At 33.5% G+C, this 16,742-nt stretch overlaps 1 protein-coding gene across 3 annotated transcripts in view; it reads left to right on the forward strand.

Moving 5' to 3' along the window:
* The window catches only part of MLF1 (myeloid leukemia factor 1), a 33,024-nt gene extending 16,736 nt beyond the window's left edge, over window positions 1-16,288 (forward strand). For 2 of the 3 annotated variants that reach the window (XM_090272157.1, XM_090272166.1), the window contains exons 2-7: window positions 926-1,073; window positions 8,398-8,481; window positions 9,931-10,059; window positions 11,799-11,958; window positions 13,597-13,735; window positions 15,239-16,288. In XM_090272157.1, coding sequence (XP_090128283.1) covers window positions 926-1,073; window positions 8,398-8,481; window positions 9,931-10,059; window positions 11,799-11,958; window positions 13,597-13,735; window positions 15,239-15,344 — 766 coding nt within the window. In that variant the 3' untranslated portion in view covers window positions 15,345-16,288. The remainder of the gene's footprint in view (window positions 1-925; window positions 1,074-8,397; window positions 8,482-9,930; window positions 10,060-11,798; window positions 11,959-13,596; window positions 13,736-15,238) is intronic. The other variant, XM_090272176.1, reaches the window with a different exon arrangement.
* Window positions 16,289-16,742: the final 454 nt, after the last annotated feature.

The raw sequence follows: 16,742 nt of genomic DNA on the forward strand, positions 1-16,742 counted from the left end.
TAGGAGGGTCCTTTAAATATGGAAGAGTCAGAGATTTAAAGACACTATGCTGCTGGCTTTGAAAATGGAGAAAGGGACTGCAAGGCAAGGAACACAGGCATTCTCTAGAAGCTGTAAAAGGCAAAGAAATAGATTCTCCCCTGCAGCCTCCAGCAGGAACCCAGCCCTGCCAACACCTTGGTTCTAGGCCAGAAATACCCATTCTGGGCTTCTGACCTTCAAAACTGTAAGGAAATAATTTGTGTTGTTTAAAGTTACTAAATTTGTGGTAATTTGTTACAGAACCAATAGTAAACTACAATTCCAAGTTTTATAATGTTAATTTTAAAACATATAAGTCTCACTTGTGTCAGACTATAAATTCCTCCAGACCTGTAATCAGCCTTTGTACTAACCCATAGTATACATAAAAATGTTTATTGAATTTTCCTGTATATCAGATAGTCTCTCCACTCAATAAATATAACTTAAAAAATAAGTAATAAGCCAGCATTCTTTATTAATTCTGACTAGAATTTATATTGTTGACTGCCCATGGTGGTCTCTACCTGGTAGCAGAATTTTTCAGTCTTCTTTTGCCATTTCTCTTAGGGAAGGCTTATGATACCAGATTGTGTTACCTCATGTTTATCATTTTTAAATCATGAGGAACAAATAAAAGTATAGTTTTATTATTATAAATAAGTGGATTATAGTGAATAACAAATAGAACAGTTTGTATTTATGAATAATCTTTATAAGATAATTCTATTGTCTATAAATTGTATTCATGAATAGTGTGTTTTTATGAGGTAATTCTATGCTCCTAGTGTTCCTTTGTTTCTTTAACAAACATATTACCTCAAAATATTCCTTTGTAATATTTGCCTACTTATCACTTAAATTCAAACACTTATTCTTACATGATTACGTGTATTTTCAACAGCGATTCTTTTAATGCACACCGGGAAAGTATGCGACAGATGATGAGAAGTTTTTCTGAACCTTTTGGAAGAGACTTGCTTAGCATTTCTGATGGTAGAGGGAGAGCTCACAATCGTACAGGACGTGATGATGGGGAAAAGTTCCTGACTGTAAGTTCTTTATTTTAACATTAGTGACAAGGTCCTATCAGAAATCGAAGAAAGGTATAGAAGAATATATCTATCATGATAGGAACTGGCTAATAATACATTATGGAAATAATGATTCTATAAAGTAAGGGACCTGTTGGAAAGCTGAATCCTTTAACAATGAAGTGTTAGCTGTATAGTATTTGACTGTGCTACCAAAACTTAAAGTATTATTTTTCATATGTATATATGTGGTTTGTTCTCACCTTAGAATTGCTTCCATGTCTTCCAATAGAACAGGAAAACAAATTATCTTTCCTGTCCCATACAACACTTCTTTTTTTTTTCACTTTAAAATAGCAGCCATAGTTATAGCATAATGCTTTATCTTTATTGGACCAGGAAAACCCAATCTTCTTCATAGTCAATTGACTTCTTCAAAGTCAATCTAAGTTTTAGACCTTCAAAACATAGATTAATTTTTAACTGTCTTTAAAAGTCTTGCATAAGTGCAGGGTATTTTTTAAGTCTTGTCTGAGAGCAAAGGTTACAAACATAACATGAAAACAAACCTTGGGATATTTATATATCTTAACTATTTTCTGTTTATTTTATTTCTATTGCTTTTTCAGCCTCAGGAATGATTGTTCTAGAATAACATATCCAAAGGAGTTTCTATAAATATGTGTCTCTGCAATTGAAATGTAGATATTTGGAACTCAGTAAACATTAAGTTGGTCAATTAGAAAACCTCCAGAATCTTCCATAAAAAACCATTTTTATATTTTCTGTTTTCGATAATCTTAAATAGAGCAAAATATTTTAAACAGTACTAAGAAGTTTGATGGATAGAATGCATTTGCCATTTAAATGAAAGTAATCTTCACATTCTTTTTTATATACATATTATTCCAATATGTTATTCATATTCTAATTAGTTTAATTAGTGAATAATGGTGTTCATATATATAAACTTTTATCAATTTCTATTAATGTCTAAAATTAAGATGCAAGGAAAAATTATCAAAGAGGGCAGAAAATCAAATGTGACACTCTAAAATTTTATTTTTCACATGAGCATTGAAATATTTTGTATATCTGCTATAACCATAGCATGGAAAGAGTAGGGCTATATATAGTGTTTTCTATTTATGTACATAAATGAGCTACTCATAGTTTTTGTGAAAGAAGAAATAAATGACAATTTCATTCCCTTGCAAGTATAGAAAAGAGATCTGCTTTTAATTGAGCTGTAAAGTTCTTATTGAGGTTACCTATCCACATCAGCTGTAATCTTGCTGGTCATCAGCCACTGGAAATGGAACTAAAGCTAACTTTCCTGGGTACTTGTGCTTAAAACAGAAATTGGAAATTGCAGAAGATGGAAGACAATGCCACGAAGTTTGAAAAGAGCACAGCCAAGAAAAACGAGGCTTTTTGAGCATGCTAGCTGTCCTAGTCTATTTGACCATTTCTTTAGATTTTATTTATTTAAACTTTAGGGAAAGAGGAAGGGAGGAAGAAAGAAAGAAAGGGAGAGAAACATTGATGTGAGAGGGAAACATTGATTGGTTGCCTCTCATACACACCCCAACTGGAACTGAACACTCAACCCAGGCATGTGCCCTGACGGGGAATCAAACAGCAGTTTTTCACCTTGTGGGATGACGCCCAACTAACTGAGCCACATTGGTCAGGGCTGTCTATTTGAACTTTTAATAAAAATTTATACACAGCCTTTCTCTCTCTTCATGAAGTTAAGTTTTAAAATGAAGTGTTTGATGGGGTGATAAGCCATTATGCTGATGCTTTCAAGCATAGTATAATAAATGAAAATCTATATGTGAAATATGTACCTTGATCCTTTTTAAAAAATGTTAGCCCCCTTCCTGACATTTGTCATCATTATCAGCCATATTATGAGGAAACAGAGACTCCTACAAAAGTAGGAGAAGCATCAGCTGTTCCATTTTTTTGTGTTTGTCTTGATAGCATTTTTTTTTTTTTTCATTTCATGATTTTTTTTTTATGGGACTAGTTTTAAGACAGTTGTCCATCTTGGTAGGGTTAATTTTGTTTAAAACTAGATAATTTAATATTTAAATTTATTTATTTTTAAATTATAATTTATTGATTATTCTATTACAGTTGTCCCAATTATTCCACCTTTCCCCCACCTCCACCCAGCAGGAAATTCCCACATCATTGTTCATGTCCATGGGTCATGCATGTAAGTTCTTTGGCTGCTCCATTTCCTACACTGTACTTTACATCCCCATGGCTATTCTGTAACTACCTATTTGTACTTCTTAATCCCCTCACCTCTTCACCCATTCCCCCACACTCCCCCTCCCAACTGGCAATCATCAAAATGCTCTCTATATCCATGATTCTGTTCCTATTTTTGTTTTCTTAGTTTGTTTTTAAGATTTAATTGTTGATAGATATGTATTTTTTTGCCATTTTATTGTTCATGGTTTTGATCTTCTTAAGTCCTTTTATCATTTCATATAATAATGGTTTGGTGGTGATGAACTCCTTTAGTTTGTTCTCATCTGGAAAGTGCTTTATCTGCCCTTTGATTCTAAATGATAGCTTTGCTGGGTAGAGCAGTCTTGGCTGTAGGTCCCTGCTTTCCATGACTTTGAATATTTCTTGCCAGTCCTTTCTAGCCAGCAAAGTTTCTGTTGAGAAATCAGCTGACAGTCTTATGGAAACTCCCCTGTAGGTAACTAACTGCTTTTCTCTGGCTGCTTTTAAGATTCTCTCTTTATCTTTTACCTTTGGCATTTTAGTTATGATGTGTTGTGGAGTGGGCCTCTTTGCATCCATCTGGTTTGGGGCTCTCTGTGCTTCCTGGGCTTGCAAGTCTATTTCCTTCACCAAATTAAGGAAGTTTTCTTCATTATTTTTTCAGATAGATTTCCATTTTCTTGCTCTTTCTCTTCTCCTTCTGGCACCCCTATTATTCAGATATTGGACCTCTTGAAGTTGTCCCAGAGGCTGCTTATACTATCCTCATATTTTTGGATTCTTTTTTTCTTCTTATTGTTCTGATTGGCTGTTTTTTGCTTCCTTATGTTCCAAATCATTGCTTTGATTCTTGGCTTTATTCACTTTATTGTTGTTCCCCTGTAAATTGTTCTTTAGTTCAATTAGTGCATTCTTCATTTTTGACTGGATCTTTTTTATGCTGTTGAGGTCTTCACTAAGTTCCTTGAGCATCTTTACAACTCTGCATCTGATAGATTGCTTATCCCCATTCTGTTCTTTCATTTGGACATTTTTCTTTGTCTTTTTCTTTTGGAAGCCTCCCTGTGTTTGTTTCTATGTATTAGGTAGAGCTGCTATGACTCCCTGTCCTGGGTATTTGAGGTGTGCCCTTTGTGTGGGCTGAGTACCCCCTCCTCTTGTAGTTGAGCCTTAATTGCTGTTGGCAGGTCAATGGGAGGGATTTACCCAGGCCAGAGAGCTGCAGGGATTAGCTGTGCCCACTAACCACCAACCTTTGCCCTTTGTGGAGGATCAGCTCTGCAGGGGCCGGGTGATGGTGCTCTGACATGGTCTGTAGATGTCCAGTGGATTCACAGGCCCTGGGGTTTCCCAGGTGGTGCAGGCCAAGGTCAATCCCCACCTGTGTTTTCCCAGTGTCACCCTGCCTGAGCTATAGAGCAATGTGAGATGGCTGCTACTTATGCTGGGCTTGGAGATTCCCAGGCAAAGCCAAGCTGTGAATCTAGTTTGGCTGCTGCTAGTGCTGGACCTGGGGCCACTTAGCAAGAGGTACAGTGGGATTGGGGCTCACTGAGGCCAGCTGTTGCTTGTTTGAAAGGGTTTAGGAAGTTGGGAAGCTTGATACTAGACCAGCCATTCATATGAAAAAGCTTCTGTTAATAGCTTTAAATTGGGTAGGATGGAGCCTTAGGGGATTTCCAGAGCAGGGCAAACAGTGTTAGCCAGGTTGATAGAGTCACAGATATGGCAACCATCTTTGATTCTGTGCCTCTTCCCAACTTTCTGTCTCCCAGCTCTCATCTTGAAACCAACCACTTCAGTTCTTCCCTGTATGCTACTGATGCCTTTCAAGCAGCTAACCCATTGCTAGAGCTCAGAGAGAGCAAGTCTGAGTAAGCTCATGTGTGGGTTCTTTAAGGGGAACTGCTTGAGACTCCAGATGTTTCTTCCATGGACTCAATCCCTGCTGGTTTTTGCAGCCACAGGTTATGGGGACTTATAATCTTGGCACTGGTACCCTGGCCTGGGGGCCTTGGTGTGGAGCTCAGACTCCTCACTCCCGAGATATCCCTCCCACATTGTTATCCACCACACATGTATGTGGGACCAGCCTGTTCTGCACCTGTGCTCCTCCTACCAATCTGGATGGATGTGGTTCCTTCAATTCTATAGATGTCAAACTTCCATTCAACTCAGTTTCTACTAGTTCTGAGTGATAGTGGTTCTATAATTTAATTGTAATTTTGATGTGGTTGTGCAAGGAGGTGATCCATCTTTGCCTGTGCCACCATCTTGACCAGAAGTCTTTTAAATATATTAAAGTAGGCAATTTATAATTGAAGATGTGACATGTGAACATCTAACATTTAGATTGAGTGGTGGTGACAGAGTCAATAAAAATAAACAGAGGAATTATTTTTCTTTCAGTGAAAAGAAATAGAAAAAGGAATTTTATTGGTGCATCCAAGACACTTCGGAGATTACTGTTGTAGATATACAATATAAGTATATATCATCTGATATATAATTTTCAATGTAAACACAGTTTTCTCTATTTTTCAATGTAAGTTACACAAGTAGAAAATTATCTATCACTGACTATATATAGCTTTTATCCATATATTCAAAATTTATTCTCAACATTTGAAACTCTCAAGTAATGAGTTTTTAATTTGTATACATGTATTTAAATTTTTATTCATGTGTCCTATTGAAGAGCATAGTTTTTGAATATTAATTTTGATTTTTCCATTTATTATACTTAACATTCTTTTTTCTATCAAAGACCTTGAATATTATTAAATCTACATGTGTGATTCTTTCTGAAGTCTGTATTTTTTACTTCACAAATTAGTTCTTAGGAGGTATTGATTAAATTTTTGTCCAACATCTCTACTAATCTTTTAAAATATTATTAATATAGATAAATTTTTATTTTTAATCAGTTGCAGACAGGGTTAACTGACTTTTTAAAAATATGGCATAGCTAAGCAAAGGAAAGATTATATAATCTTAATCATTGTACATTATGTTTTAATTAATTTTGGTGTGAATTTGCTTTTCCTTTGAGAAATGTATGTCTTAATCCATGGCAAATACTTTTTCAAGTGCCTTTAATAAATACTAGTGTAGTCATATTTTAAAGTGATATATGGCCTCCCCTATTTGGCTGCTAGGCTCCTGTGAATGAATAATAAGCAGGGAATTGAAAAGTATATGTTGAGTTCCGTTTGATTAAGAGGTTCTAAAATCATATTAGCACTGAACTATGTGAGTATCTAGTGCAGTTCTTTCTTTTTCAAGGATTATCATGTAATAAGTATCATAACCAAAATTAATTGAATTTTTTTTTTTTAGGCAATGAGTTCTCTTGTGCCTTTTGGCAATTTTGGTGGTATGGTTCATATCATTACACACAAACAATTATAGCAATATTTTCTAATAGATGTTTATTTTTCATTAACTCAGGCAAATTGAATTGGTGTGCAATTTCACTTTTATAATGACTTTTTAGTATTTGTACTGAAAACCTGTTTCATGTATTAAATTTATTTTAGAGTGTCTTGGCGTGTGTTTTCTGAAGTAAGTCCTATGAACCTATATAAAATCAGTCTTCAAAAATAAAAAGTACATTTTAATAGATGAATGAACATTCACTTGATTTACAAAAGGGAATGAAAGTTGGAGACATGATTATGGTGACTTTCCAAAGGGTGGAAAAGCACCAGACTGCAGATGGACAAGCACGTTTAGAAAAGCTCAGATTATTTGCTTTCTATCGGCAGTTCGTTCACACTGCCTTTTCTTTCCCATGTCCAGATAGGCTTACTCTGCAACCAGGTGTTCTCGCTCTCCTGTTTCTTGGGCTTAGGTCCTATTTTCTGTGATGCTCGTTTCTAACACACTTAAAGGCAATCTGAGAAGTAGCAGAGAATAGCACAACTTTGGAACATGTCCTATGAATGCATCTACACTCTCATGGAAAAGTTCTTTTTTAATTCTCTTGTGCCAGCCTTCAACCATTTGTCTCCTTAAAGTTTGACCTCTACCATTTGTCCTTTCCAACCAGAGTTTTTAGTGGAGTAAATGACAGAGAAAAGAAATGGTTATAGCACAGAGTTATCAGTAAAGTGATAGGAAGTTCAGCATGCTGGGGGAGCACAAATAGAAAAAAGCCTGTAACCCTTTGGGTATAAGGGGATAAGATGTTAGCAGTATCTCTGGCCTCTATGCACTACGCGCCAGTCATACACCCTCCTCAACTGTGACAAATAAAACTGAGTATTTCCCTGGATAATGCCCCTGGATCACAATCTCTCTTGGTTGACAGACCACTGTTCCAGAGGAATTCTTAGCTTTTCTCCTAAAGGAGCAAACACTGTGCTTCAAGGGTATACCCTACTGAGCCTTCGATGGTAGACAGCAGATTCAAGGCCTATTGGTAGAGTGAGTTAACCTCTATTACTTGCACCCTCAGTGATGAAAAGGAGGGCTGACTCATGTTCTATCAGCCATGTGGTACTGGTGGAGGTGACATTAGTTATATTATGCCCAAGTTTTATTTATTTGTGTGATCAAGTATTAAGAGATGGAAGAAGAAAAGATTTGAAGACTCATTTATGCTAGAGCTATCTCAGCCCAGAATACATTGCTCTGTGTTTAAATATTAACTAAATTATGTTTTGAGAAAGTTGATGAATAATATGTGTGTGTATATTTATATGTTCTTATATGTACCAGGTGGGACAAAAGTAGGTTTACCGTTGTTCTTATGGAAAATAATACAATAATTAATAAATAATAATACAAGAATAAACTGTTTTGATACTCACAACTGTATGTGTGTATGTGTACCTACACACACATAATATGTATGCTTGTATTTATAGTATTATGGCTCCCTAATCATTTATATGTTTGCTATTTGGGATTTTGTATATCCTTTAATTTTTTTCCTTAACAAATCATTTTCATTGTATAGTCCTTAAATTATCTTTGTTTAGATGATCACTGCATGAGATCCCACTGCATATATTAGAAAAAAAAATTGGAAAGGTTGGTTTGTTTCTTTTGTGTTATAGTTAATAACATACTTCCTAATATCCTGTAGCATACAGATGTCAGCCCTTTTCAGGCAATGGACCGAATGATGTTAAATATGCGAAAGAGTATGCAGGAATTGCAAAGAAACTTTGTAAGTACTAAAAAAGTTGATGGGAACATTGTTTTCAGTTATTGGTGCCCAATATTAGAGTAGTTTTCAAACTCTCTTTAACCACAGTACACAGTAGTTGAAAAATAGATCTTATATCATGATCCAGTACACAATACCTGTATACTATATAATATACCTGAAAAAAAGTTTCATGAGAAAATGATTATAATTTTTACAAATGTGCTGAAATTTTCTATTTTATTTCATATCTGGTCACAACCCACAATATTGATTTCACAACCTACAAGTTTGAAAAAATAGTATTAATTAACTTTCAAAATGAAAAAAAATCAACCTCATAAGAATTTGTTCTGCTGATGGTCACTATTATAAATGATCATTTTATATGATTTTAATTTTTAAAATTATTTTATAACTTGTCTACTTAAAAGGAATTGTGTCATCTAAGAAATTAAGTTTTAGTGTTTAAAAAAATCTGACAATAAAAATTTCAGGAATGGTGCTTAGACATTGGATTAGACCCATACAGTCCAAATACTTATAAACTAGTGCTAATACTCTTACTTTTCTACTCATAATATTAACATCAAAACAATAACTTGAGTTGATATGAAGACGGCCCATTTTATTTTAGTCATCCAATTTGAAATCTAAGGATCATTTCAGAATGATTTTAGTAATGTCGCAAACTGGTGCCCGCTGGAGGAATGAAACTCTTGTTATATGGCTAATTGGCTAATTGGCTCAATGTTGGCAAATTAACACAGAAACATCAACTGCTGACTCAAAGTATCACAGCATCTACAATATTCTTAAATCTGTGCCAAAAGTCTTTGATCCCAAAGATTTAAGGATCTTCGAGTGAATCGCTTATTATTTCTCACAAGGACAGTGGTAATTGGCTAAAATGGAAGAAAGTTAGGACCATCCTGGGGATGCCATTTAAATACAGTAGTCCCTCTCTATATCACGGTTCACTTATTGCGGCCTCACTGTATCACGGGATTTTAAAAAATATTATATTTAATTATTTATCACGGATTTTTTGCTATATCGTGGGATTTTGCGGTACTGTATACGTACGTTGTTAAAGTTACATAGGTTTAAGAGTGTAGAATATGTTTAAGAACATAAGTAGTGTTTATAAAAGTGTGGAAAAGGTTAGTAAGGGAATGGGAAAGGTTAATAAGGAACTGGGAATGGCTTATAAGTGTGTGGGAAGGGTTTATAAAGCCTTAAAATATATATAAATACTAAAATAAATGTAAGGTTCCTACTTCGTGGATTTTCACCTATCGCGGGGGGGTCTAGAACATAATACCATCAATAAGTGAGGGAATACTGTATACCATACTGATAGTGCAGTATCCTTAGTAGAACTGGTTAGTGTTGTTATGTACTTGAATTCTCTGACATTAATTCTTCATGTTTGACTAAACTTTCTGGATTTACAATTTATATTTCTAGGATCACCTTTCAATGGATCCAAATGGACATTCGTTTACTTCTTCCTCAGTTATGACTTATTCCAAAGTAGGAGATGAACCACCAAAAGTTTTCCAGGCCTCAACTCAAACCCGTCGGGCTCCAGGAGGAGTAAGTATTTTCTAAGCATTCTGAGAGCTTTATAAAGTTGCGGAATGATAGATCACCTATACCAAATGTGAATTAGTAAAATTGGACCTGGTACTGTGCGGGAGTGTGAAGGGGAGAAGACCCACATTACTATGAAAAACAATAAGGCATTTTTTTGTCTCCCCCATGCCTTTTTTTCATGTAAATATCTATTGATGTTTATTACCTTTACATGTTGACGGTTACACAGACACTGAAAGGAGTCTGTTTTCATAAAACAAACATCTACTTTTAATCTATTATATTTGAAGTAAATAAATTTTTTTAACTCATGAAATATTTCAAGTATACAGAAAGGATATAAAGAATAGTATAAATACCCATATTCCTTTTGCCCAGTTTAGTCAAATCACAACGTTTTTCTCTATTTACTTCAAGTGGTGTCTTGTTTAATTTTCTTTTTAAGCAAAAAACTTTGTAGATGCAGTTAAAGCTTCCAATGCACTCCTTCCTCGTGGCCCCTCCCCCAATGAGAACCATTTTCCTGTATCTGGAATTTATCATTCTTATGCATGTTATTACAATTTTATTTCTAACATATGCTTCATAAACAATATAAGGAATTATTTTAAGGTTTCTAAACTTCATACAAATGGTTTCACATTACATGTGTCCTCTGCTACTTGACTTTGCTCAATAATATACTTCTGAGATTTATTCAAGTAGATATGTATGAAGCTCTGGTTTCTTTATTTTACTTTCTTAATAGTATCTAAAATATGAATATACTATAGTTTTCAAATCTAGTTTTCTACTGATAAACAGTTGGGTATTTCTTATTTTTTATTTATTCATATTTAAACATGTATCTTTGTGCAAAGGGTCCAGGAATGCTATTGTTGGGTTGTAGATGTGTGTCATTTTCATTAGAAATTACTAATTACTAATCAGTGTGAAATTACTATCACACTGTGATTGAAACAGTCAGCTTCACCAACTCTGGTATGAGAGTTCCCATTTCTCCATTTTTTTGTTAGTATTTACAGTAAAAAAAAGAAAAAAGTTTTGCCTCTCTAATGGGTGTGAGTGGTTCAGTTTTTAGGTCTTACATATAAGACACCTTTTAATGATGCTTTTGCAATAGTGCAGCTAATTCACCTCAAACAAAATTTTACCTTGTTGTAAGTGACATGCATCTTAAATGTAAACAGAATATACATGAGATGTCCCACAGCAAACCGTGTTAGTTTTTGCCCTACCATAAATATTCTAATAACCCATAGAGTTCATAGGTAGGACTCATGAGATTCAATCCCATCAACATGACTGCTGAATAATAACTTACTCTTACTTGTAAGAGTGCTTGCATATATTCCCATCTATTACAGCGCATTTTCAAGGACAGTGTGGAAGGCACTAAGTTTCATATAATTGTTATTCTTTGTTTTAATATTTTATTATAATTTTGAAAAAGGTTAAATTGTATTCTATTTTTCTTAGACATTTTAATTTCAAGCAGTTCAGGAAATATCAGAAAAGTATTACCATAATTTTACTACAAGTTGGTAGTATTTTTATTTTTATTCATTTATTTATTATTTTTTTGAGGATCCATTATTTTAGACCAGTAGAATTATTGTTTATTTTCACTATGGGATCTTATCCCTATAGTAAACAGGCTCTGAGGAGTTTATAATTATATATATTCTATATTCTATATATATTTAAAAAGCTAATTTTTATTTTCTTTCCTTTTACAGATAAAGGAAACTAGGAAAGCACTGAGAGATTCTGACAGTGGACTAGAAAAAATGGCTATTGGTCACCATCTCCATGACCGAGCTCATGTCATTAAAAAATCAAAGAACAACAAGACTGGAGATGAAGAGGTCAACCAGGAGTTCATCAATATGAATGAAAGTAAGTTAGCACAGAAAACAGCATTCTTCCTCTTAAGTCAAAATAGCACCGGTACTGGCGGGACTTCGATGTGTTTTGTAGAAACAGTTCATAAGATATCATTTTGAGGTAGTTTATGAATGTGTAGGAAATACTTTATCAAAGTAATAAAATTGTGGTTTCATAATTTTATAGTAGGTCTTTCTTAATAGTAATTTTTGGTAATGCTGAGTAGCATTATTTTTTATTTTCTATTTGGGAAATGGAATATTTTGTACTTATTTAGTAACATTCAGTAGGCAAAGTAAGTTTTAAATATTTCTGACTTTCAAAGAAGTACATTTGAAAAGTATAAAAAAAGCATAGAGAATTAAAATTATCTGTCATCTCAACCCAAAATAACTACTGTTAATGTTTTAGTGTATTTCTTCTTAATGATTTTATGAATAAATAAATATACATACTTTTTTCCAAGTTAATATTTTACTATCTATATAATTTATATTGTGCTTATTTTAATTCTCTGTTATAACTGTGAACAATCATCTATGACACTTTTCAAAAACATTCTAAATGTTACCTAAAAGTTTTATCATGAATAGGCCATAATTTTTTTTTTTAATTTTTTTATTTTGGTTTTTTTTTAAATTTACTTAAAAGGTTTTTTATTGTTGGATATTTAGGTTTTTATATAGATAAGATTTTACTATATGGTATTGTTAAATATGTATTATATAATATATAAAATATCATGTATGTATCAGGTAAACCTTTTCATTTTCTAGATTTTATATTCATTTTTTTAATGAACTTAAGTCTTTCCTATATCTTAACTCTTTTCATTGTAGTTTTTAAGTTATATTCTTCTCCTGTTTTCAGAAAATATTCCTTGTAAATATATTTTATCATAGTAAAGGGTTTGAATTATTGTATAATTTTAGAAAAAGAATTTCTCTTAAGGTTGGAGTTTGATAAACTTATTCTTATGCAATGAGATGGAAGACACAATATCTTAATCTTTCTTTAATTTTAATCTTTATAATTTTGTCATATTGAAATACATACAGAATACTTCACAATAATTAATGTGTTGAAGAAAAATATAGTGAAGGACTACATTAATATAAAGACAACCTGAAAGAATATATATTGTCATTTATCTATTGTTGTTCTTACGGAAGTTAGATTACCTTCTCCATAACAAGATAACTTGACAGTTGAGATGAGTAACCTGTCCTAGGAAGCTGACAACAGAAGCTTGTGACACCAAGTTATAAGGGAAATGGTGAGGCTAGCCACGGGAGGAGTGTTTAACTGCAGAGAAAAAGGATGATCACTGTGGGAAAACCCAGTAAGAAAGTCTATAAGTCATTGTAACTGGGTCAAGGGGTTCATTGGGTAGAATAATATGATATCCAGGCAAGTGCTTGAAAAACCAGATCATCAATAACAAAATTATCAACAGGAGTGGGAGAGGAACAAACAGAAAAGGTAATATTACCCTGAGTTAGAGGCCTTTATATTTGAAGCAGTTTCCTGCTTCTATCTTTAGGTTAGGCTGATGGAAACATCAGGGTAGAATGAAGTGTCTGGGGAGCAAGGCACTTCCTGACAACTGATACCTTAATACTCACCCCTTTGTTCTGATATTTAATGTAGGTGATGCTCATGCTTTTGATGATGAGTGGAGAAATGAGATTTTAAAGTACAAACCAGGCAGACAGTGGCGCAATCTAGAAAACACCAGGATGCGGAGTGTTGGGCATGAGAATTCAGGACCCCAAGAACTTAAAAGAAGGTAAAAGCCATTTTTAAAATAAGTTGTGTTGTTTTAAGAAGACTTAGGAAAAAAGGTTTCATAATTTTACCTCTGTCATCAAGAAGTTCTCATTAACATCCTACTTGTTCGTTGTCAGCAATACCTTTTGTAAAAGATGTAATTTTCCATTGTATCTGAATATTCCACACAGATGTAATTTTATACCTAAAAAAACAATAATATTTCAAGATTACAATTAGTAACTCACAAATTATCCTTCAGAAGACAGGGGCTAAATTCTCCTAAGGAACAGTGACATGCTATAATGTAGTTATTCTTGTGAAACAGATTTTAATGTGAATATATAGTAGGTAGAAGTCACATTTCATATCAGGTAAAGATATTGGAATCTAGAGATTTGATAAGGGGTAAGGAACTGTATTTGAAAGGCTTAACAAGGTTTCCTAATAAGTCAAAAATCAGTGTTTAATAGTAAGTGCATTTTTAGACACTTATTTAATCCTCCTTTGGAATTACCTTTCGAATGGCTGTGGAGTATAAATGTTAAAGATTATAAGGATCTTTATGCATTTAGTATATATTCTAGAGTTGTAATTTGATTTAGTCTCAGGGTGAGGGATGGAGAACAATACCTAATTCCTATTGAGATAGAGAAAGAGGGAGAGACGGAGGGAGAGACGGACAGAGGGAGAGAGAAAGAGAGAGAGGGAGAGAGAAGAGAAGAGGGGAGGGGAGAGGAGAGGACAGACACCTCAACAGGCCTTCAAACAGAAATCTGTTCAAGGTCTAAGAGTGGCGGTTGGATGCTGAAGGCAAAGGCTTCGCAGGACCAGTGGTAGACAAGGGGGTATTAAGTAAATCAGAAAACTAGTGCAGAATTTTATGTGCTAGCACCTTTTATTTTAAAATAGTTGTTTAGGAGTTTAGAGCCCTAATATTTTCTGTAGAAAATCTGCTCCCATATTAATTTTAGATAATAGTTCTATCACTTTGAGAAGTTTATTGATCAAAACCTGTGGTACAATTGACTATGAAACCCAGGTGCTAGTAAAAGAAAGCATATTCTTTATAGATGATCTATTAATCTATGGTCCTATCAGGGGCATTTTCTGTAAACTAGTACTATGTGACAGAACTTTCTGAAATGATTTTCTGTAATGATGAAAATGTCATACATCCGTAGTGTCCAAAAATGTAGCCCCATGTGGCTGTCAAATGACACTTGGAATGTGGCTGGTGCGACTGAGAAACTGAATTTTAAAGTTTTATTTTAATGACTTTAAGTCTTAGTGATATGGCTGCCGTGTTGGGCAGTACAGCTAACCCACAAAGAGTGAATGCAGTCTGTCTCAGGGGGGCAGCTGACGCTTCCTTAAGTGCTGAGGGAAGTAGTCTGCCGTATGTTTTTCAAAGCTACTAAGGAACTGTTAAGAAAAAACTTCGCTTAAACATGTTTGTATTGACTTGTAAACCACTGACCATTTAAAAAATGGCATTCATGTTCATATGTATATTTTTCAGGGAGAAACCTCATCAAAGTGCAGCCATTGAACATGGAAGAAGATCAAATGTTTTTGTGGACAAACTCAACATCAAAGGATCACCTGTGAAAATCAACAAAAAATAAATAGCCTTGCATTTGATGTGTTTAGTTTGGGTTGTTTTAACAGAGAAAGTAATGGTGCTGGATATTACACATAAGACCAATCTCTTGCTATTAAATCAATTCTGTACTTTGCAACTTTCTTCTGATATTTCAGTATTCTTGAAATGCTAGCTTTATATTGTCCCTACTTTAGGAATAAAACTTTGATTTTCAACAATGTGACAAAGTTGTTAAACATTCTGTCAAACTCTTTATTTTAAAACTTACTAATTTTTGAAGTTCACATGCTTGGTTTTGCTTTCCCAATTATTTTCCTATCGACTAGGTATTCTTTTATACAAGATCGAATGTGGAGCTAGTTCTATATAATTATAAGGAAGTTAAATGTTAAAAAATGATCTCAATTTTCACTAACACTACACTAGAATCAAATTAATAAAGGTTAAAATTATTTAGCTCATTTTAGAATGTATTATGTAGCCAGCTAGCTTAAAGAGTTTTAAAAAAGAACAAAACTATACTAGTACTGTCTTATGAAAAATTAATTATTTTGATAAAGAAAATAAAGAATAATCAAATAGTTTGTTTTTAAAGAAATATTTTAAATTGCTAATATACATGAATTTTCTTCTTATAGTTCTTTTATATAGTATATTTTTGTTCTGTATTACATTCTTTATTAGACTCCACATTGACCTTTCTGTGTAACTTCTTAAGGCAGCATATTTCTACTCTCCTTTCTTACAAACAGCTTACTCTGTCTCCACAGTTAACATTCTAACGTTGGAGTGTCCTTGGAGAAACTCTGCTCAGCCTTTTTGTGACATTTAGAAAAATGCATTTGGTATTCTGCAAACCTGAATGATGGATTGTCTCAAAATTTCTTAGACAGGTGATGTGTGTGTTTGAGCAAGGTATTTAATAATCCAATTGTTCCCTTTTTAATTATACCATTTAAAAATTCAGCTCTAGCATTTTTATTCTAGAATGTAAGCATTAGTTTTTTATAAAAGTTAGGTTTGAACTTTATGAGAATATAAAATCTTGTCTCTTATGTCTTTGATGTTTCAAGGAGAAAAATAGAACAGAAAGTCCTCTGCTGCTCTATAACCCTAATAATGTCCTTTCTTTGCTCTGGAAGTAGAATTATGTGATTGCGCTTATACTCTTCAAGTTTTCTATATCTTATCCTATTAATTTTACTAGTCTGTTTCATGACTTTAGTCACTAAGATGCATATGTATTAATTTTTATAACAAAAAGTGCACAAGAATTAAAGATGTTAAAATTTTTCTTTCTACACACTTCAGTGTTAATGGCATACTATAATATATTGGGTAATTGTCATAAGGCATAAATTTTAAAGAACACTTTTGCATAAATTCACTTGATAGAGCAAAATCTAAAGAGCGGATACTG

The sequence above is a fragment of the Furipterus horrens genome, unplaced genomic scaffold (genome assembly GCF_987537825.1).
Source record: "Furipterus horrens unplaced genomic scaffold, mFurHor1.1.pri manual_scaffold_1, whole genome shotgun sequence".
NCBI lineage: Eukaryota > Metazoa > Chordata > Mammalia > Chiroptera > Furipteridae > Furipterus > Furipterus horrens.